The sequence below is a fragment of the Heterocephalus glaber genome, unplaced genomic scaffold (assembly GCF_053883595.1).
Source record: "Heterocephalus glaber isolate CG9 unplaced genomic scaffold, H.glaber_assembly_v1.0 deba00000347, whole genome shotgun sequence".
In the NCBI taxonomy this organism is placed as follows: Eukaryota; Metazoa; Chordata; class Mammalia; order Rodentia; family Bathyergidae; genus Heterocephalus; species Heterocephalus glaber.
This window is the reverse complement of record NW_028258143.1, coordinates 6,240,897-6,265,733: the sequence shown is the minus strand read 5'-3', so window position 1 is coordinate 6,265,733 and position 24,837 is coordinate 6,240,897. Positions and strand designations below refer to the sequence as shown.

General features: G+C 33.0%; 1 protein-coding gene across 11 annotated transcripts in view; it reads right to left on the bottom strand.

Annotated features, from left to right (window-relative positions):
- Lrp1b (LDL receptor related protein 1B) overlaps window positions 1–24,837 on the bottom strand; it is a 1,848,437-nt gene that overhangs the window by 592,788 nt on the left and 1,230,812 nt on the right. For all 11 annotated transcript variants that reach the window (XR_015445151.1, XM_087195526.1, XM_087195530.1 and 8 more), the window contains 2 exons: window positions 17,600–17,774; window positions 16,702–16,796 (listed from right to left, as the gene is read on the bottom strand). Coding sequence is in view for 10 of the 11 variants with exons in the window: in XM_087195526.1 (XP_087051652.1) it covers window positions 16,702–16,796; window positions 17,600–17,774 (270 nt within the window). In the remaining variant the exon portion in view is untranslated. The remainder of the gene's footprint in view (window positions 1–16,701; window positions 16,797–17,599; window positions 17,775–24,837) is intronic.

Genomic DNA, 24,837 nt, shown 5'->3' with positions numbered 1-24,837 from the left:
ATGTTAACCCACATACTTTGCTTCTTATACATCTTATTTTAACCCAGAGTTTTTATAAATTATTATTTTTTACTTTTATAAATGACTCAAAATTAAATCAATGTGCTATGCAATATAGAATCAAGCATGATGATATTTTAAAAGGAATATTAAAAATTAAGATTTTATAGAGATGTCTCTGTCTTAATATTTTCCATCACATTCTAAATTTCACTTTGAAATTCTCATCCCTGGCTGTGAATTATAATTATCTGTAAAACCATTAAAAATAATGATTTCTGGGTCTCACTCCTTAATAAAATTCTAATTTAAATAGTTTATGCTAGTCCTCTATGAAGTTTTAAAAAATTTTCTCCAGGTAATTTAAGAATACAAAATTGACCAATTTTTAAACACAATATTTTCATTATATTTCTAATTTGAGTTTTTAGTAAATTAGGCCATGTCTTTGAAATTTTTCTGGGGTGTCATAATGGTGAAATCTTTGGGAATAAACAGCACTAAAGGTTATCGCTCTAAAGAAATATTGGCAACATTAAAACGTAGATGATTAACTTCAACAACTCTGGACAAGTATAATAAATAAGAGTCCCTAAATATTCCTTGTAGTACTGTGCTCAGTTGGCACAAAACAATTCCTTTTGCTTCAGAGGTTATGAAAGTTATAGAAACTTGCCATCAAAAATATATTTACCAAAATAAAAATTTTTCAAAATGCTCCATACCATACTAATATAAGAATTACAATATTGTCATTTCTCTGAAATGAAGAGCTTTTCAAAGTTCACCAGGACTGCATGCTTATTTCTGCAGCTGACTGTTTCAGAAATATTAAACCTTGAGCTCTGATGGAGGAGTTATTCCAAGAGAAGGTAGTGTGAGATGAATTGCTTATTTATTATTTTCTCTCTTTTAATTTTTATTAGTCCATATTTGTAGTACATAATGATTATGTTCACCACGAGGAGTTGGTGTACTCTATACCTCCTGATAATATTTACATTTGTTTAAGATACATGGTAAACATGCTGAGACGATCCACATGTTCTCCACATTTCCTCCCTGGCCCCTGTCTCGCGTGAGTACAGATACAACCAGCCAAGCATCAGTTACCTTCTGTACATGTCTCTGGCAAGCCTACCCTGGACGGACTCAACTCACCATTGTGACATGACAAGAAGAAGAAGACCTGCCTCATGTTACAGTGCCTGGTACAAGAAACACTCCATAAATGGAAGCCACTTATTAGAGATAGCAGTGGTTTTTATTTCTGATTTTCTCTTTTGAACTAAAATACTATTTTAAAGCTTGTAACCATTTCTCTGGGAATCCCTATATTGAATAATTTTGAGAAAATTATTTGAAATAGATTATTCTTCATAATTACATGTAATATATCTTAGTTATAAAGCAAGCACATCAAAATTTGAAACATTTGCTTTGTGAATGGTGATAAAAATATGCTTCCTTCTGGGAGAAAATATCTGCAACTCATGAATCCAACAGAGGACAAGTTATCAACATAATAATTATCAAAATTCAACAGTTTAAAACATTCAATTAGAAAATTGGCTAAAATGTGAATTGAAGAATGTATATAGATGGCAAATAAGCACGTGAAAAGATATTCAATGTCACCGAAACGCAAACTAAAGCTACAATGAGTTACTACTTATATACCAGTCAGAATGACTAAAATAAAAAAGATCAGGGAAAATGATAAATTCTGACAAGAACATAGAAAAATAGATCACTATCACATTGCTGCTGAGAGTATAAAATGATATAGCCATGTTGGAGAATTATCAGTGAGTTTCTTAGAAAGACTAAGAAAACTATTATCATAGGTCCAAAAAATTGAACATCTGTGAATGTATTCCAAGTAAATGAAAGATACATTCTCACAAAAAAAATTGTACATGAATGTTTGTAGTGATTTTATTTGTAACAGTCCCAAACTGGAATCTTCTCAGATGGCCTTTAATAGTTACAGAAGAATAGTTTACAGAATACAAAAGAACAATAATAAAGAAACCAACTTGATCCTTGAATTAACTGCAATTATTCTCTAAAAAAAATATGGGGAGAAAAAAGCTAATCTCAAAAAGTTCCATACTGTATGATTCTACTTATAAAACACTTTAATATGACAAATTTTAGATATGGAAGACAAACATGGAGGAGGGCATGAGGGGTGATCACAAGAGGGAAGTAAATGTCGTTATAAAAAAATATCATGAAGGATCATTGCAGAGTCAAAATTATTCAGTATCTTAATGGTGATGGTGGATTTAGGAACCTACATACATTGGAACCCTTATGTGATAAAGCTCCACAGACCCATATATGCCAATACACAAATGTGTACAAGTGAAATGTGAAATCTGAGTAAAACTGGCAGATCGTATTATGGTCAGTAACTAGTTATGATACTGCACTATAATTTTTCATAATACTCTAGTTGAAGAAAATTGAATAAAGAAGATAATTGAGGATCACTCTATTATTTTAATAAGTTCATTGAACTCTAAAATTATTTCAATAAATGTTTCCATTTTAGAAAGCACTTTAGTCAATCATCAATTGAATATACTGCCCTTATTTTAACTGATCTAAGGTTTTCCTGGAAACCCACCTTTTTCAATTCATGCTGCATTAAAAAATAATTAACAGCATGTAGAGTTTCCAAGCTAAATTATCTCGTCAAACTAAGATTTCAAAAACTCATTCTCCCTCATACAAACCATCTTACCTACAAGCGTTTTACCCTATATTCCTAGTGTGTGTCGACTGGCAAATATTATATGCCTTGCAAAAATAGCATGGTAAAAGAAAAGAAACAAAACAAAGAAGAGGAAAGATCAGAGTGAGTGGCAGTTTATTCCTTGAGAAGTGTTTTATTCTAAAGTCATTTAAAAAACATATTACCTACGGTTTTATAGTCAAAACTATATTTTATAGCTTGATAAGTAAAATTGAACAAAAATCTTAAATCACTAGTTTATGCCATTCAAATATTTTTAAATTGTACTTTCTAACAACATAATATGAAACATTTCCTTATGCTGGTTAGCTTTCTGATATGGTAAAATTCAGAGTTTTTACACATATACTCCAGTACCTTTTCATCCCTCTTCTTCCTGTTTTCCCTTCTGCTAAGGATCAAAAGCCCCTTAATCTTTGGTCATTTCTTTAAAAACAAAAGTACATATTTTTCTTCAAGGCCCTGTTGAAATTTAGAAACATCACCAATTTGGCTACAATACTTTCTCCTACTGTTTTCTTCTCATCTTTCATAGTGTCTACTGGTATCTACCTTTGTTTGTTTGTATGTTTGTTTGGTACCAGGGATTGAACTCTGGATCTTGTGCTTGCAAGGCAAGCATGAGAACCACTGAGCTAAATCCCTGGCCCTACTGATATCTTTATAATGTCTGGAGCATAGCAATCATAAACACTATTAAGTGTGTTCTGGTCTTTTTAAACTTTAGTAAAGATCTCCTTAAAATAACTTTCAGTAATTACTGTGACTTTTCCTTCATTGGACGATGACCTTCTTGAGAATGGGTGTTAAATTATTCAGGTGTCTTGAACTTACAATATACTTTGTAGTCTTTCCTACACAATAACCATTTATTCCACTTAACATTAAAAAGAATAAGTAAAAGAATAATCATCAGATTAAAGCACAATAGATTTAAATACTTGTGTATATACGTACATAAATATAATATTAAATTTTCCATTCATTTGTTCATTTTATAACCTACCTTTAACATTTCCATTAATGTACACAGCTTTATATATCAATTGTTCTTTATAGATTTTTTTAAATAGTTGTGCAATGCAATAAGTACATGTAAATGATATGATTGTATTACACTGAGCAAGAAAAACTATCCTGCAATTTTCTAAACCTTCTTTTAAAAAAAATAATATCCCTTAACTTATTTTGATGTAGTAGTACTTCTTAAGAATCTTATCCATTAACGCGGAAGGAAGCTCCCCGGCCACGATCCCAAGCTTCTAGGGCAGAGAAGCTCAGCCGGTCCCAGCACTCAGAAGGAAGCTCCCTTGCTCCCATACCAAGCTTCTAGGGCAGAGAAAGTGAGCTGTGTGGGTGCCAGAAGCAACACCCCCCCACCCCACCCCGTGGAAATGAGAAGACACGTAAACAAGTCTCAAAAACAGACTTCTGGATCACCTACAGCAACCCCAAAGGGAAACAAGATGGAACACTCTGATACTCAAACACCTGGACTCTCTGAACTGGCAACAAAACAGGATCTGGGAAAAATGAAATCAGAAATAATTACTCAGATAACAGCAAAGATTTTGCTCATGGTGCAAGACATGATTAATAAATCTAGAGAGGACACAGATTAAAAAATAGAGGATCTGAGGAACATGATGGAATCCCAACATAGGAAACAAATGGAATCCATAAAACAGATGCAAACAGATTTCCAGGAGATTAAAAACTCCATCGAAAGTCTGCACAGCAGAATGAACCAATGTGAGGATAGAATTTCAGATATAGAAGAAAAGATTGCAATTAGTGACCAGGAAAAGAAAAATTGCTTTAAAATTGTAAGGGAACACGAGAAATCAATCCAGCAGCTGCTAGATGAGGCAGAGAAGAATAACATAAGACTGATTGGAGTCAATGAAGACACAGGAGAGAGTGCAGATGACATAAAAAAAACTGTTCACAGAAGTGATGGCAGAAAACTTCCCAAGGAGGGGAAAAGAACTTGACATACAGATAAGTGAGGCACATAGGACTCCAAATAGCCTTGATCAAAAAAAATCTACACATAGGCATAAAATATTTAGGATTCCAGAAATCCAACAGAAGAATAAAATTCTACAAGCAGTGAGAGAAAAGAAACAAATCACATACAAAGGAAAGTCCATCAGAATCACAGCAGACTTCTCAATGCAAATCCTCAAGGCAAGAAGAGCTTGGAGTGATGTATTTCAAGTCCTAAAGGAAAACAGCGTCCAACCCAGATTGATGTACCCTGCAAAACTATCTTTCAAAATTGATGAAGAAATAAGATACTTTCGTGATAAAGAGCACCTCAGGAACTTCATGAATATCAAACCGGCACTCCAAAAAATTTTAGACAATACCCTAGGAAAAGACAATGAGGATCACAACCCCAGGAACCTCAGCAGAATGAATCCATTGGGCATGACAAATTAAATGCAAAGGGGGAGAATCCAACAAAAAGAAAAAGTCATGAGAAGGCTTTTAAAACTTTTAACTTCATCTCCCTAATGAGTGTATAATTCAATCTTGTTATTGTACTGATTAGTATTTTTCTGATTCTAGAGTTGCACACATTTCCTTGTGCTGTACTGGCTATCATCTTCTTATGTCTACTTTTTAATTGGGTTGTCTCTTAATGAGCTCTAAGAATTCTTTATATATTCTGGCCATAGGTTATATGCATTGTAAATATGGTCTGTTTAAGGACTACTTTTCATTTTAATGATGTCATTTAAAGTTCTAAATTTTGATGGAATCTCATTTATCAATTTTTTTTCTTTTATACATCAAGTCTTTTGTATACTAGGTAGTTCTTGCCTACCCTGAATTCATAAACATTTTCCCTTATAATTTCTTCTTAAAATTGTATACTTTTCGACTTTCATATTTAGCTTCATAGATCCCTTCAAGTTATTTTCATGTATGGAAATAAAGGGTTGAGGTTAATTTTTTATATATGGATACCAGGTGTTCTAGTGCCATTTGCTGAAAACATTATCTCTTCCTCGGCTCTTGAATTGAGTTTATATTCTATAAAATGCTAATGTTAAATAATCTTCCAAAACTCAGTGGACCATAGATGTGTGGTTCTATTTCTACATTCTGTGTTTTATTCCAATGATCTATATGTCTTTCCTTACACCAACACTGCCTTGATTACTGTAGCTTTAGAAGAAGTCCTAAAATTAGGTACTAAACGTCTTCCAACACTGTTTTTTTTTAATTTAACTTTTCTAGGTCCTTTGTACTCCTACATAACTTTTAAATTTCAATATCCAATTCTTCATTTATAGCAAGTATACACAGACTTGAATTTTTATATATACCTTGTGTTTTCTAATCCTGCTAAATTCAAATACAAGTTCTAGGGCCTCCTAGAGATTTCTTAGCATTTTCTCTGTAGATGATCATTTCATCTACATATAAAGATTTTGCTTCTACCTTGGCAATCCTATCCTAATTGTGTCATTTTATTCCCAGACTATTTTGGTGGGGCCTAGGTTTCAAAGTTTAATGGACAGATAAAGAGTAAGCATATCTGCCCTTGTTCCTCACCTTAAGGAGAAAGCATTGTATCTTCTCCATTCATATAAGGCATTCTCACTGGAAGTATGGAGTACATGTCTTTAATCTGTTGAGAAGGTTCTGTTCTACTTCTGGTCTCCTGATAGCTTTTACCAGGAACAGCTGTAGAATTTGGTTCAATACTTCTTCTCCAACTAGTGACAGGATCATACGGCTTTTTCCTTTCCTCTGTTAAAATGATGACTTTTGGGGGTGGATCTTCCAATGCTGAACCAACACTGTCATCCCTATAACAAAACTACTTTCTATATACTGCCAGATCTGACTTCTAATAGTTTGTTTTGTTAAACAAATTTCTATCTATGTTCATACTTTTTTCTTCCTTTATCTTTATCCAGTTTTAGGATTAGCACAATGTTGAGTTCCTAAAATGAGGGGAGAAGTGTTCCTTCTTTTTTCTGCTTTAATTTTTTGATGTAATTTATCAGTTAAAATGTATATGAGCCTGCTGTTGTCATATAGGTAGGTATTCAAGCTAGGAATATACTTTCCTTAATAGGTGCTATTCAAATAATATATTTCTTCCAGAGTTAGTTTCATTAATTTGTCATCCAAGGTACTTCTTAGAAGTTGTCAAATTTATTTCAAAACAGATTTTTGAAATATGCTTTCTATATCCTTTTAAATTCTATAAAATCTGTGGTAAGGTCTCTTAGATCTTTTATCGTAATTTTTAAAATGTATAATTGATATTGTGTAACAGGAAGTAAAGGTCTAAAGGAGCAGGGGAAGTGGGAGAGATAAGGGAAAGGAAAAAAGGGAAAAGAAATAATATGAGAAAAGGAAAATAATGGAAACAAAGTCTCTACAAATAGAGAAGGGTGGAGGGGGTGAAGGGAGGGCAAGGGAAGGGGGAAAAAAAAAGAACCATGATACTCATGTAATGGTACAAGATCCCAGTGATGAATGTAATTGTATTTTATACTGAAAATGTACAGATAAACTTAATGGGAAAAAATATAATGGAAGGGTTAAGCAGAAAATTTAAAAATAATAATAACAATCTTATCCATTAATATATTTCAAAATCTAATACAGGACATAAGTTGGAATGATTTATAGAAGATGGCCAGTAGATTTCAAGGTTACTTTAAGGTTATAGAAACAAATATTTTATGATTGAAATTATATTTAAAAATAGAGGGAAAACATCAAGGAAATAAAATGCATAGTATAATATATCATAAAAATAAACCATGAAGGGTAATACTGATTAAAAGCTAAGTTCCTTTATATGAGGCTTAATATATGTGTCAAAATATAAAGAGGTTATAACATAGAAATTGCTTTAAGTAGTAAATTAAAATCTTCTATTATGCAAACTTCTCTAAGCATTTAATGTACCCACAAGTGAGCAATAAAATGTAATTGAGAATATTTAGTTCAACAACAGAATAACTGGGATGTTGATTTGTATGTAACAGAAATAAGGTTATTCAGCCCAAACCATTGAAGGCTGCAATTACTGAGTTTTTCATGATACACACTCATAAAATTTCAAGTTGAGTGTTATGATAAAATGATGATGCATTTCTCTTTCAAGTTTGTCACAATATTAATTTAACAGCAAACAAACAAATGAAATCAGGGAATTAGAATAATTTTTTTAAGTATTCCACAAATGAGAAAGCCTAGTGTATCAGTGACACTGGCATTAAAATTAGTATTTCAACACCAGAAATAATTGTGAGACGTAACTGGCACAGAGGTAAAATTGACTCTTTCATACTCCTGGCTACTTAGAAAAACCAGCTGCTCTGTCCTAATTGAGTCTGCATCTCACAAGACTAGCTGCATGCTGGATTTTTCTCTTTCCTAATTTCTGTGTTTAAAGCATACCAGTTTAAATCCCTGATCTTTGTTTGAGGTCAGGCAATTACTATATGAAGTCAGTCTCTCTGGTCGTAGCATAATTGTGAAGATTTAATATGGCTCTGGAAGCATATAAATTTGTTTTTGAATCCCAACTGTATCATTCATCACTGGCAACATTTCTCAACAAACCCCAGTTTCTGACTCTATAAAGGGAAGATAAGAAATTCCCTCAGAAGTGATTGCTGAGTTGGTTAATGCAAACCATTTAGCAAGTTTCTCATACTGTCAGTGTTGAAAAAATCACTAGAATTATTTTATTTCTTGATAATGGCCTTTTTGGGGGGAGGGGTAAACTGGAATATCAGTGTTGCTTTTTGTACTCATGAATTTTATTGGTACATTTTAGGTATACAATATGCTGACATTCATTATTGGGAATTCGTGCCTTTACATAATATATCTTGGTTCTTCTTTTTTCCCAATTCCCCTGCCCTCCCTTCAGCCCCTCCACCCCTTCCTATTTACAAAGACTTTATTTCCATTTTTTCCTTTTCTCATATTTATTCCTTTCCCTTCTTTCCTTTCCCCCACCTCTCCCACTTTCTCTTCCCCTTTGGACCTTTTCTTCCTATTTCACATTATTTATTATAGAATTAATAGCCACATACCACATGTTCATAGCGGCATAATTTGTAATAGCTAAAACTTGGAAACACCCCAATTGCCCATCAACTGGAAAATGTGCTTTTTTATGTAAAATGGAGTACTGCTCAACCATAAAGAATGAAAAACTAGAGACATTTATAGCTAAATGGATGCACATTGAGGCCATACTCTTAAGTGAAATAAATAGGACACGCATGTGTAAATACCAAACAGTTTTTCTGGTGTGAAAAGCTGAAAGTGTAAATAAAGATCAAAATGTATAATAGATCAGTGTTGTTTTAATTTGGATTTCTCTAATGGCCAGAGATGTTGAACATTTCTTCATGTATTTATTGGCCATTTGTTCTTCATCAATGAAGTATCTATTCATTTCACTGAGGCATTGGGAAAAAAGGAACTCCTCTGCACTGTTGCCAGGAATGTAAGCTAGTACAAACACGATGGAAATTAATAAGGAGATTCCTCAAAAACTAAAACTAGAAATTGTATTTGGCCCAGTTATTCCTCCTTTAGATATATTCCTGAAAGAGTTAAGGACATCATATTACAGAGATACATGCATATCCATGCTTATAGCAGCAAAGTTCATAATAGCTAAATCATAGAAGTGGCCCATATGTCCCTCAATAGATGAATAGATAAAGAAAATAAGGCGTTTATGCATAGTAGAGTGCTACTGTGCCATAAAGCCAAACTTGAGTCATTTGTGGGAAAACTGATGTACCTTGATACCATAATGTTAAGTGAAATAAATCAGATACACAAGATTAAATGTAACATTATTTTTCTTATAGGAGAAAACCCAGAATAAAACTAAAGAGCAAAATAAAAGATAGATAATAGGGAGTAGGGATATCAATCCTTCTCAAAGGGGAAGGGGATCAAAAGATGGCAGATGGAGTAAAGGATGGGTGGGTTAACGCATGAAAAAGAACTGGGCAGTGTTTTGTTTTGTACATGTACTGACCCTATCAAAGGAATGCAAACATTACATACCACACACATGTACTAATAAACTAAGATAACACGCACACACAGTTCACTAGAATTACACTGGGTTTCTTGCCAAAGCAATTGTGGTTCTACTGTATCAGAAATCTTATGCTAAGAACATGCAAACATAAAAGTGTGCCTTCATGGTGAGAATACAGATACCATAAAATGTAACAGATAATTATTGTGATATTGTGATAATTATTGTGATAATAATTGTAAGCTGATGCTTCCCCAGTCTCACCATATAGAATGTTGTGTTTTTCCCCACATTCTGGGAAAAATTAATTTATAACCTGACAATAATATCCATCACAGAAAACTCACTGAACAATGGCTTCTCCTTTCCTTTCACCTCCTTTACTGAGGGAAATTTAGAAATGTGGTGGGCAGGGTCTTTAGTCCAGAGTTCCCTCAGAGAGATTAAATAATAATTATCATAATTAAATAATAGTCATAATTGATTGCAATGAGTAAATAAAATTATAAGTAAATACGGTAGTGATAAATTTCCCTGAGTGTATTTCACTGGTATGAGGATTATGTGTAGCAGCAAAAATAGGTTTGAATTTGTTTTTCTCACATATTCACAATGCAATAAAATTCTATTTTAGAAATCATCTCAAGGGAATAGCTGTGAAAGAATTGTGTAAAGTGGGATTACCATCCTGTGGACTTTTCTACAAGTGATAACTTGGAGATTTAACTTTGAATGCACTTTAAATAACATTTTTAATTTGTATATAAAAATCAAAAAATATTTTGTCCAATTATTTCTATTATGGTTTTAAATAATCACAGTCAGAAAAATATAATAAAACAAAATCCATAATAATATGAAATAATTCGTTATTTTGTCTCAGTTAGTAAACAATGTAAGTTATGAAATATATTTTAAGAACTTAGGTTCAGGAACATAAAATGAAAATATTATAATAACTTGAATAAATCTGCTAGGCAAAGCAGACACAGTGGTGAATGCCTGTAGTCCCAGCACTCTGGGAGGCTGAGATAAGAGAATCGTGAGTTGAAGCCCAGCCTAGACAACTGAGTGATTCAGCCAAATACTATTTCAAAACAAACAAAAAAATCATCATTACCATCAATTATTATTTTTATTATTATTATTATTATCATTATCATCCTCTTATTACATTATTGAAGCTCAACTGTTTTTTTCCTTTTTCTTCAAAATTTCTACATATAAATAAGCCAACATATGGATGCTACCACATCTATTCTTTTTCACACTAAGATACAAAACCACAAAATCGGTATCATATAGTCTCCTTTGTATCATCTAGAGTGGTCAGCACAACACGCTAACCTAGGAGATACCTTATACCTGAACTCAGATTCATGCATAAGGGGTGAATATGGAGTTGTTAATTTTTCTTTTTTTTTCCTTAGCAATGATATATGGATATGTGTGTAATAATTCAAACAGTGTTTCTCTCCACTAAAAACAAGATGTTGTCATAATTTATATAACAATCAATGTCAAAGTCATCATAAGGTAAGTTCAGTATAGTAAAATCATATACCACTTTCCATGCAGAAAGCATGACTCCTAAGTGCGTTTTTCCCACTTACAGTCTCTGCTCAATTGAAATTTTACTCTGATTTTAGGTAATCATCTATGAAAATCTATTTTAGACCAACATACATAAAATTGCTTCATATCAAAATATATATATTTATATATATGGATAAAATAAAGAAAAGTTTGTCTTCAAAACTTATGATCAATATTATATGTCAACATGGCAAGGCTGTGATCCATAGAAACTCTATTAAACCCCAACTTGGGGGTTGCTCTGGAGATGTTTTTCTAGGTATGACCCCAATCCGCCAATCAGATAAATTTTAGTAATGGAAATTATCCTTAGAAATGAAGATGAGGTTAATTCAATGAGTTGAAAGGTCTTAATAACCAAACTGAGGTATCCTTGAGTAAGAAGAAATTTAGTCCATGGTCTGCAGCCTCAACATCTCCCCGAGAGTCTTGAGTCTGCCCTTCGTGATAGCTTGTCCCAGGATGATTTCAGATGTGCATGGCCAGTCTTCAGAAATTCATAACCAAATCTTTGCAATAAATCACACACACACACACACACAGATTTTTTTTTTACAAAGGATGTTCTGATACACTTTAAAAATTAGTTAAAAACAAAAGAATCTATAAAACAAAGACTTAAGTACATGAATACGAATAAAACCCAAAATCACAGTTTACTGTGTACATTAACATAGGCTTACTATGCTATTGTCTTTAATGATATTTCTTTACTATTCCAAGAAAATCTTACCTGAAAAAATAAAAGTAGTAGATAATATTATTGTTCATTTCAGGAAATTCCTAAATATCTATCAGCTCTTTAGCAAGAAAAAAAAAAACTTTAAAAAGCATCAAACAATGCCTTATACCTCAAGACTGAATTACATTCTCTTGAAATCTTTTTGTATATTCACCAATGGAAAATTTTTGTATATTAATTCTTATTTAATCTTAAGTAACATTTCAATTTAAGGACTTGTTTTAAGTCAGACTTCAAAATTTCAATTAGTGTTCTGACTTTGTCTTTATCCTTCTGAAACACTTAAGACTCAGTTAAGTTATCGCTCTTCCTTTCCACTATAGAGGAGAAGCTCAGCTTTGTCTAACCAACAGTTTGAGTGATATATTGAGGAACCTACTTCAACATGGAAAATAGAAGATAATAAATATTCATTCACAATACAGAATTGAACATTAACATGATTTTATTAAATTTAATTTGAATTGTTTGTGGTACTGGAAATTGAACCCAAGGCCTTCATACTAAGGTACATCCTCAGTCCTTGTTTATTTATTTGTTTATTTATTTATTTTTAAAATTTAGACTCAGGGCCTCAGTCACTAAGTTGCCGAGGTTGGGCTCAAATTTGTGATCTTCCTGTGTCAGCTTCCTAAAGTTCTAGGATTATAAGCATATACCACTACACCCAGTATAAATGTTTTTATTAAATAGGCAGCAAATTTTACTAATACAATTAAAGTCCCTTTGATAAAAATGAATGTTTTCTTTCAAATATTCTTATTGCTTCTTCCAAAAGACAGAAAAGAATATTGGTTATTTTATTCTTTTACTTCATTTTATAAATATATATATCCATATGCAATACTTATTAATGTTTCATTTGAAAATTATACAAATTGTATCATACTATATGATTTTGCTGTTCACTTTCCTCAAAGCTATTGTATGCATGTACATGAGTGTCTATCTATCTGTTGGTTATATTTTAGCAATGAATACACTGCATTTACTCATTCACTATCTTTTCAATATTGAAATTGAATATTTAGAATCTTTCCTAAATTTTTAATACTATGAAAAGCAATGGCTTAATTAATGTCTTTGTACTTGGTTCCTCGAACACATAAAAATAATTCCCTAAACTACATAAGCATGAAATTGCTGCATCATGCTAGATCTTATATGTCTTATACCTCCATATAACCGCCCAAACGTAGAACAAATATTTCTACTTTATAGATGATAAAATGGAGCCCTAGAAAAAGTAAAAGAATTACTAAAGTCATACAGTTATTCAGTTTCAAAGCAGGGATTGACATCCAGATCTGTGTTACTCTCCAAACAACTTGCTGCCAACCATGTCGTCTCTCAAACAGTGTAAGGTAGGTTTTACGTGAATGTGAAAAAGAAGTTGTCTCTGGTTTCTAGGCTCCTAAAGTTCCTTTTTGCATCTTCTATTCGGAACTTGAACAATTTAATTGAATTAATTTGGTAGTTAAATATGAAAAATGTTTATCAAAGTAGGTGTTAGCGACCATTTTAGTCATTACATCACCACTGAGACACAATAGCTGATACCCACAATTTAAAAGAGGAGAGATTTAATTTGGTCCATATTTACAAGCCACAGTTGACTGGCTTCAAGGCAGGATGTCCTGGCAGAAGGACACGGGGGAAAGTCACTTACATCATGTCAGCTAGGAAGCAGGAAGCAAAGGGAGGATCTGAGGAGTGAGATGTACCCTCCCAGCCCATGCCCCTCTTCTAAACAGGCTCCACTTCCTAATGGCACATTTTCCTACAAGCTCATCGGGGGGTCTAATTCATATGAGTATAGTGCCCCTATGATCCAGTTATCTCACAAAAGCCCTGCTTATGATCATAAGAGGCTTTGAGAGGACATCTAAATATAAACTACAACAGTGACCCACCTGGATAAAACTTTTGTTCTGGGTGCAGAGCTGGGAAAGAACAGAGGCAAGTGTGGCATGTTGACATACACCTGTTACCCCAGCACTCTAGGAAGCGAAGGCAGGAGGAATGCAAGTCTGAGCTTAGTCTGGGCAATTTAGGAACTTAGCAACACCTTGTTTCAATATATAAAAAAAAACAAAAACTGAGATGACAAAGAATGTTGTTCAGTGTGAAGGCCATGACTTCAATATCCAATTCCAAAGAAAATAAAACAAAACAAAACAACCTCTTCTTGATCTACTCTTCAATGGACCTAAATTTAGCTAGGACTTCTGTGGCAGGCAGGTTTCTTTGTGACAGAATACAACAAGCTGAGTGTTTGCCACAGAGCACCCAGATTTCAGAAACATTAAAGAGTAAGATAATTTGTTACATTTCTATATGCAAAGCATAGTTTCTCATTATGCAGTGGTGAGAATATTGATCTTACCATTTGGTTACAGAGAGTTAGCGAAGGTAGGTTAATAGAAGGCACTTGTAAGTAATGTCTGTTTGTAAATTTTAATGTTTTTTAATATGAGGTTCTTCTAGTTTGCCCTGGCTGGACTAAGACATAGATGGAATTATAGGCCTATGCCACCAAGCCTCATTTTTCAACCATACGAAGAATAGCAAGAGCAAGGTAAGGGCCCAGGGTTTTTTTGTTTTGTTTTGTTTTGTTTTTGCCCTAAAGCTTTGCTGGCAAATCTGAGGGTACTGATAAGGAAGTAATATAGGACATGGCCCGCCTTTGTCTGTTCTCAACCTCCTTCCCCTATGTTTTTGCCAGTAATCATAAGATGTTTTGTTAAAGCCACAGGAACTGCAAATGCAACTGTTTAAGCAATGTAACTGTTCAAGTGACATAAATGAAAATGTTCAAGCTGCAAGAGGTTCCTATAAGATGTTTTAAGATATTCTGTTAACTCTGCCCTTCTGCTTGCCTGGTATGTGAACCCAAACCCCCACCTCATATATCTCTATATAAGATTGCTTCCATTTCTGTTGGGAGCTCAGACTTCAGAATATCAACTCCTCTGGCCCTGCTGGCTTACTGAGTGCTGCTCAGTTTCTTTGCCTCCAGAGACCTTTGGATAGATTTAACACTTTACTGAAACACTGAGCTGTAACACTTGGCTGCAATGCTGAGCTGTTGCACTTTGCTGTAACAGTAGAACCCATGTACCTCAAACTTGTTTATTTCTTAGGATTTGCAACAATATTTTCATAAACATTTGGAATTGAACATGTGCATGTGGTTACATATATTTCCTGTATCAGATTTGTATGAAATCTCTTTTATTCTTCACTAAACTCACTCATAGTTAATATTACAGACAATTCAAATTACAATTTATTGGACCTATTGTACAAAGTATTGCTACTAAAGACAGATTTTATTATTAAGGACTAGATGTTTTTTCCTCATGAGATTTTCTCATTATATTCTTGTAAGAACTTTATAAATAAGACAATTTGCCTTGATCATACAAATAAAAACCAAACCATGTCAAGCTAACAGTTAATTGTTCAAAAGAACAGAATTAAAGTTAGTTGAAGTGAGGAAACAATTTAGATTCCTATGACCGCTAAGAAAAACTAAGAAAGAAGTAGGGACCTAGTCATGACACTGAGCCTAACGATATGAATGGAACCTAATCATATGAATGGAGAATCCTGGGCTCTTAGCCTAAAGCTTATTTTAAAAAAGAATTTTATCTTCTTCTGGGACTGTCAGGGCCTTAAAAGTCATTTTTGCTAAAACTATGACTCTGTATTTGGGCTACAAATACCCACTATGTAACTAGCAGAAAATCACTTCATTTTGTATCCTTTGTTAGTACAAAACTAGATCAAATACTTTCTCAGTTCTGCATATAGATATGTTCATCATTCTGGGAATGCCTGTCTAAAATAAGGTTGTTTAGCCAGGAATTCACATAATGACAGCCCATTCAGAACTGAAGACAGCAAGATAAGAGATTTATATGAACATTCAACTATTCCCAGGAGTCTCCAGCCATTGTTCTAAACTTGTGATCACCTGGATTCAAGGAATACTGAAACCATCACAAAGAGAGACAATCATTTCACGGCATCAGGACTTCTCTTCATGCAATGAGGATTCCAAAGCTATCAGAACTGTGTCAACGATTACCAGCACTCAAATCCACCAACTAATCCTTGAAAGCTGGCTCCCACCTTGGTAGTTCAGCCAGCCTTATGCCCTTCATCAGACTGTGCCCTCTATTAGCTGCTCAAGTCCTTCCTTATTTTGCCTATTCTTTTTTGGTACAGGCTGGCCTGATTTTTGTCAAATCCTCAAGCTCAATTTTACCCTTACAATTTTCTGTTACTTTCTACAGAAAGCATTTTTTTTCTATATATTTGTGCTTTTAAAAAGAAAGGACCCAAACTAGCTGGACACAAGTATAGGTTGCCCTAAATTTTCCATATAGGCAATGGACTCACTGAAATTGATCCATTTCTCACTTTATTTATGTTATTAATCTTATTGTTTTCTTTCAGGCTTTAGATCAATGTATATTGTACAAGTATAGATTTGTCACATTAAAAACTGTAGTGCTTAAGTATTTAAAATAAAATACTTACCAACTGGTTCCTTTTGATTCTGAAATAGAATCTTGCTATTACTGCCATCCATATTTGCCATGTTAATTGTATTTCCATCTGTCCAGTAGAGTTTCCTTAATTTAAAAGAGATATAGATTAAAACTATTAGATGTAGACTTACTTGTTAAGTAGAAAGATAAGAAAGAACAAAGGAAACATCAAAATATATTATTGACTTGGGATTAATTCCTTTCAGAAAACCTAAAACTATTGAGCCATTTGCTGACAATATCTTACATATTTGCCTAGGAAGAAAGCACTATTCTTGCTTTTTCCTGTCATTGAAGGAAAATTATGTCAATCCATTTTTCCTCCTACATTCAAAACTGAATACTTAACAATGACTACAGTAAATTACTTTCATTTTAGGTAATTCATCAAGATTGAATCTTCTTGGATGAGAAGAAATCAGACACTAGATGAGAACAAACTCATTTCATCCATTCCTGGTAAAAGCAATAGACAAAAAAATTTCTTTTTACCCTATACATGATCTCTCAGAGCTACATTAAGACACCTAAGAAGAATGAAGATTTAAGATGTAATCTACTTATCAATGACCATACTGTCAACATACTATAAATATGTTATCAATGGCTGGCATGTGAAATGAAATCAATGACTTTTCCCCACATCTCTTTTTATTCTGAACTGTCATTCCTTATAAGCATAAATTAATAAGATCTTATAATATGTATAGTCATGTTTTACAAGGATACAAATTTCTAACCAGAGGTATTTTTGACAATTCCATATTGGTATTTGATTTAGTAACTCAATGGATATTTGTCTTCTGGACTAAATAATACTTTTACATAAAGTCAGTGTAAATGTGTGAAATTTTGAAAAAAAAACTTTAAAAATAATCATACTTTACCCCCTGATTGGGTGAGCTGCAAGACATTGTGGCTTATCGATTCCATGAATAATTGAGGTTTTCAAAGAGCCATCTAACCGTGCCACATTAATTTGAGTTTCATCAAATTCAGAGCTAATCCAGTATAAATTACGTGAGACCCAATCCACTGCTAGCCCTCTGATACTCTGAATATCTGTAAAACAGGAAAAAGGAAAATTAAAAGTAAATGAAGTTTTTCATTCTCTTGTCTCTTCAAATAAGTTGTTTTCTGTCTAAGGGAAAATTTAATTTACACTTTAATTTGTTAGCTAAAATTGTACAAGATTGTAATCTCATGCCTTTATCAATTCTTCTTAAAGCATGAATAATCATTAATGTCTTTCTGCTGAGGCATATGAAAACCTGAAGCAAAGATTAGCATTGAAATTATACTAACAGCCAATGATTCACTAGTAAACATTTAGGAAAAGGCACAGGCTGATGTCTAATGGCTCAAAGTGACCAAAATTTAAATCAGAATAATAGCTATTCCAGTTGGCAGAATATTATAGTTAGAAGAAAATACTTGTCAACTATCAACAAATGGATTATTTTGTATTTTAAGAACCAATTGTTTATTGAAATGAAATAAAATAATTCAACTTTCCTAAAAATCACCAGAATTGAACATCTTTCAAAATAGATAATTAACAAGAATTTAATGAAATATGCATGAGAAAAGAAACTAAGATTATTTTAGCATTTCCTATAACGCAGATTTGTAAAGCATACTGAAATCTAAATTGGATAGAGTACAGACAATATGAATATTTAAGCTGTTATTCTTTGATTATTCAATTAAGCATCTTTAAAAACAGTGATGGGATTGAGTCTTAAATATAATTGCACATTTTAACTAAAGAAAAGAATAAAAATGAAGGGCTACAAATGATGAAGGTCACAAAATCTTTAAAAGATATTAACATATAAAGTATGCCAGCTTAGTCCCCAATCTATGGCATTTGACTAATGTACCTTATTTTTGCCTTTATTTAACAATGAAGATATAGAACTGACCAACAAGCATATGAGAATGTGTTCAACATAGCTACTTATCAGGGAAATGCAAATCAGAACCAAGGTGTGATATCACCATACTCCAGTAAAACTGGATCTTATCAAAAAGAAAAAGATAAGAGATAAAGGGAGTGAATCTCAAAATGATAGCTGTATCCCTATATTAAAAGCAGCATTATTCACAAGAGTCAAATTTGAAGGCAACACAAGTGTCAATGGATAGATGAATAGATAAACAAAATGCGATAAACACACAATTAAATATTATGCAACCTTAAAAAGAAGGAAATGCTGACACATATACAAAGGAAGAATCCTGAGGACATTATTCTAAGTGAAATATTCCAGTCACAAAAAGATAAATATACCAGTCATAAATAAGAATTCACTTTTATGAAGTATCTAGAGTAGTTAAATCCAGAGACAGAAAATAGAATGCTAGCTGTGTAAAAGCATTTTAGCTGTTTAGGAACAGGCAACTAGAAAAGATCAAAGACCAAAGTGGTGTTGGTTGTGAACCTCACTGATAGGAATTAAAATAAGATTAGGCAGTAGGACTTTGGACAGGAAAGGAGTTCCTCAGGCAAAGTGGAATGCTACTCCTTTTTATATTCAGAGCCCAGTTTGGAAGAACTTAGAATGCAAAATAACCAGGTTTTTTTAAAAAAAATAGTTTCCCTTAAAATTCTGTATCCTGAGTAACTGTATGAGAAAGCCAGAGTTGCATTTGGAACCTACAAAGCCACCAGTGATAGGTGGCCACTGGACAACTAAGCAAATTGTCATGCTCTGCATATCCATAAAAAGTTCTGGACTGGGCCGGGGATTTAGCTCAGTGGTTTCCCTGCCTGCTGCGCAAGCACAAGGACCCAAGTTCGATCCCCAGTACCAAAAAAAAGTTCTGGACTAAGGGTTCCTCAGGCAACCTCCCTGAAGGAGCCCCCTCAATTGAGAGCTTCTTTTCCTTCTTATTACTTCCAACAAACACCCTCCTAACTTTCTCCTTTTTCTCCACAATTTCAGTCTTTGACTAAGTGGGGCAATGGCTCAGTTTTACTTGCTTTGGACAGTTAGATATTTTAGTCTAGGGATTGGTAGCAGGGAAAAATGGGCAGATTTTGTTTAACAGGGGTAGTTGCAGCTTTGCAAGATGAAGATTTCCTGAGATTGGTTGCATGATGCAAATGCACTCAACGTACTGAACTCTACCTTAAAAATTGTTATGATAGTACATTTTATGTTATTTGTATTTTACCGCAATTTTGAAAATTTTTTTCAAGAACAAATGCTCAATAAATACCTCTGCAGATAAAGTCTGAAATTATCACTAATAGAGCCTCCTTAATGTAAAGAATTCCAGGGCTAGGGATTTAGCTCAGTGGTTCTGATGCCTGCCTTGCAAGCTCAAGGTCCTAAGTATGATCCCTGGTACCAAAAAAAGTAAAATTATTTTAATGTATAACTTTATTATCATTCACTAAACACACACATATACAAGAATTAAAATTATTCCAAGAAAAGCAATGCAAGGGGAAAATACTATAATAATATTCAAATATAATAGAACTCAACCAAAGCAAAACTGAAAAGTACTTAAACATTTTTCCATATAATTTTTAAAAATATCTCAAGCATTAAGAAGACATCAGAAGATGTGATTTGTTTTTAGAAAGATTTTCAAAACTAATATTGAACAAATAGTGGTCTGGAGAAAAAATTCTAATTAACTAGTAGACTCCACATAGGCCAAATATTTTTAAAATTTAAATTTCAATATAGTCATGTGACACATGATGAAAATATAATGAGAAATATGTTATTAGGCAATTTCATCCATGTGTATCACAAACTACCACACAGTGTGCCAATTTCTAAGTGCAAACTGAAAAGGTACACATCAATCATCTCTGATGGCCCCTTAATATTATCCAAATACGCAGTTAAACACAAGAGAGATGAGGCTACCACTGGCATAGCAGCACACTGTCTTACAGTAAACTCTTTTATATAAGCAGGATTATGCTCTAAAGGATGAAAAGCACAGCATGTTATGATAAGTACCTAAAACAGTAACAATCATTTATCACACTATCAAGTACTGTGTACTATACATAGTTGTATGTACTTCTTCTGGAAACATACCCTTGTCTCCTTTGACCTCAGTGACTAAAAAGGTACAGAATTTTAAACGATATACTTTAGAAAAGAAAATGATGACAAAAAATGATCTTGGGTGAAAGAGGAATGGAAGTAGGAACAGAAATTGGTTAATGTAAATACTAATGAAAAAGGACTGGTTGTCAGTTCTCTGCCTATAAAACTGGTATTTTTTTTCTTTCCTTTTTCTTTCTTTCTATGAAATGACACTAGTGTTTTCAGGCCAGGCACAAAATAAATTGCTTGAAATCAGACCTCACTTCAAAGGAGTGGGGAATCCCAACTCATATTTTCTTAGGGCAGATATGACTACAGCCAATTAAAATTCAAATGAGCTGAGTTTCTAGGCAATTATTTCTCTTCTTAGTAGTGAAATTTGAAAAGTAATTTGATAGCTTTTGGAAAAGCTTTCTTGAGGAAAATTTATAAATATTAAATATTCCATTTGTCATTATATGGTAAACTGTAAAAACATAATTTATATATACTTGTGTAGGTTACTATAAACAACATATGGTATACATTTACCAATATCAATGAACAAATAATCCAGCCTAAGAATTATACCTTGTATAACTACACAGGAGCTTTCTGTACCACACTCACCAATTTGATCACTTCTCAACTCTGAGTAATCTAGTGTTTATTGTTATCTTGTTTTTTCAGTTTTAATATATAGGTATGTGTCCCAAATCCATTTTTCTCTAGAATATATAGGGATAAATTTTTAACTTTTTCACAAATGTCTATATCTCTCTATATCATAAAATTATAATTTATTCCTATTAGAGAAATTATCTATTATTGATTTAGGATAAAGGCTGAAGCAACCTCCTTTATTGTTCTTATTTGAGTCAATATAACCATCTTTCCAAATATATAATGATTATTAACTCTAAGTCATTAGGTTCAATTTCCATGTCTTCAATGTCCTCAGCGTCTCTCACCTCCTTTGTAACTCTCAATGTTCTAGTCTAATTTTTTTTTACATTTAGAACATTTTCCCTAACTTTTTAATTGAATCTTTATCTATAATGTCCCATTTTGCCATATATCTTTTAATTTTCTAATGGATTTATCTTCAACAAAAACACAAAAACAGCTCAACATATTGACTTTCTCATTTAATCTCTTGTAAGGTCTAGCTACACTTTATTACTTGATCCTCTTTAAATACAAAATTCTAGATCTTTCTACTTACAGATTCCTCAACCAGATTGATCTCATTACTTTTTCTCCTTCAAGGCCAAATTTGACTATGGGCCTTTCAGTAAGCAATTTGATAATATTTTCCAATTTTATAGGCAAAGGCTAATACTCTTGTTAAATTCCACATTTTACTTAGCCTTTAGTTTTAGTCAGTTCTTAATATTTCACACTTTACCAATTATTAACTTCTTTGAGTTTAGGAACAACCTGCATTTTTTATCTTTGAATACACTTTCCCTCCTTTCTTCCCATTCTTCTTTACCTCACAAATATTGATACTTATCCACTAAAAAATTTTCTGGGTGAAAATAAAAATGGAAAATTCTATCCAGAAGTAGGTAAAATAACAGATACTTCATATTTAAACTTTCTACTCTAATCCAATCCCTGTTTCCATAACTGGATCTCACTGTTATTACAGACTTTTTATTTCTTTCATTCTCTCCGGAGGAATTTTTAGAATAGTTTTCACTTTCTAAACATTGTTATAACTGGGCACAACAAAATATAGTATCTTTTAAAACAGAGGGAATGAATTCTTAGTACTTACTGACAAAATAATTGTTGGCAAAAATGAGTCATATTTCAAATCAAACAAGTATCTACTCCCAAATAGGTTCAATTAAATTCAAATAATCATGAAGAATTGAATTTTGAATAATAGCAATATGATTAAACGGTCTGGGATTAAACTTATCTATATCTTTGTAGTTGAAATAAAGCAAATAATGATGTGATAATTTCCTATAATATAACAGATTGTTCTTTATTGAAATAAATAACTACACATGTAAAGTTTTATCTTCTTTCAACCCATTTTAGATTTCTTAACTCAACCTAACAATCCAATTCATTCTGATAGTAAATTACTATGTTATTAAAAAAAATACTCTGTTGGTAGTTTCTCTTGAAGTGCAGAAGCTTTTTAATATGATGAGATCCCAGTTGTTGATTCTTTGTGCTAGCTCCCATGCTACTGAAAATTTGTTCATAAATTCTTTTCCAATGCCAATGTCATCAAGAGTTCTACCTAACTTATCTTCCAGCAAGTTTAGTGTTTCTGACTTAATATTTAGATCTTTAATCCACTTCAATCTTAGTTTAGTGCGCGGTGATAGGTATGGGTCTAGTTTTAATCTCTGACAGGTTGAAATCCAGTTTTTCCAACACCATTTATTAAATAGGCTATCTTTCCTTCAATGATGGTGGTTGGCTCCTTTGTCAAAGATGAGGTGACTGAGAATGTCTGGAGTTGTTTCTGCATCTTCTAATCTATTTCACTGATCTTTGAGTCTGTTTCCTTGCCAGTACCATGTTGTTTTTATCACAGTAGCTTTGTAGTATAGTTTCAAGTTGGGGATTGTGATGCCCCCAGCCATGTCTCTGTTGCCTAGAATTGCTTTTCCTATTCTAGGTTTCTTCTGTTTCCAAATGAATCTTTGGATTGTTTTCTCTAGTTCTGTGAAGTACATTGGAATTTCAATTGGCATTGGATTGAATCTATATAGTAGTTTTGGAAGTATGGCCATTTTCACTATATTGGTTCTTCCTAATGTGGGAAGAAATATTTAGCAGCTGTAGCTCAGATAAAGGTCTACTATCTAGAATATATAAAGAACTGAAAACAATCAGACCCCACAAATTCAAAGACCCAATTCAAAAATGGGCATCCAAAATGAATAGGCATTTCTCAGACAAAGAAGTAAAAACAGCAAGTAAATATATGAAAAAATGTTCAACATCACTGGTAATTCGAGAGATGCAGATGAAAACAACGCTGAGATTCCACCTCACCCCACAAAGAATGGCTACTATCAAGAAATCAACCAATAACAAATGCTCACAGGGGTGTGGAGAGGAAGAAACCCTTCTCCATTGTTGGTGGGAATGTAGATTGGTGCAACCACTGTGGAAATCAGTATGGAGATACCTCAAAGAACTAGGGCTAGAGGTCCCATTTGACCCAGCTATTCCCCTACTAGGAATCTTCCCCAAAGAATTAAAAGAATCATACCACAGTGATATATGTGCACCTATGTTTATAGCGGCACAGTTTGTAATAGCTAAAGCTTGGAAACAGCCTAAGTGCCCATTGACTGGAAACTGGATAAAGAAGCTGTGGTTTTTCTATGAAATGGAGTACTACTCAGCTATAAAGAATGAGAAACTAGAGACCTTTATAGCTAAATGGATGCATATTGAGGCCATACTCTTAAGTGAAATAAATAGGACACACATGTGTAAATACCGAATAGTTTGTCTAGTGTGAGAAACTGAAAGTGTAAATAAGGATGAAAATTATTAAAATGAGTAATTGATAATTTGAAATAAGAAAAGGTCCAAGGGTTTGGGGATGGTGGAAGAGAAAGGGGAAAGGGAAGAAGGGAAAGGAAAAATTATGAGAAAAAAAAATGGAATCAAACTCTGTGTAAAGAGGGAAGGGTGGAGGGGGTGAAGGGTGCACAGGTAATGGGAGAAAAAATAAAAACTAAGATACATCATGTTCTGGTACAAACACCCAATGATAAATGTAAATATATTTTATACCTAAAATGTACCAATAAATATATATATTTAAAAAGAAAAAAAGATACTTTGTATCTTTTTAAAGTAACTCTACTTGCCCTGAGTTGTCCTTAATTTTCTAAAAGTGAACAATGTATCTTTCACCCTACAATAGGCACATGGAGCCTATTTCAGTAAGAAGGAGATTATAGTAATAGTACTTGGGAAACTCATAAAGCTGCTAACAGCTTTCTAAATTGTTTTGCTCATAATTCAGAAAAAAAAAACAATAAAAATCCTTGGCAAAGGGAAGAAAACCCTGTATGTGT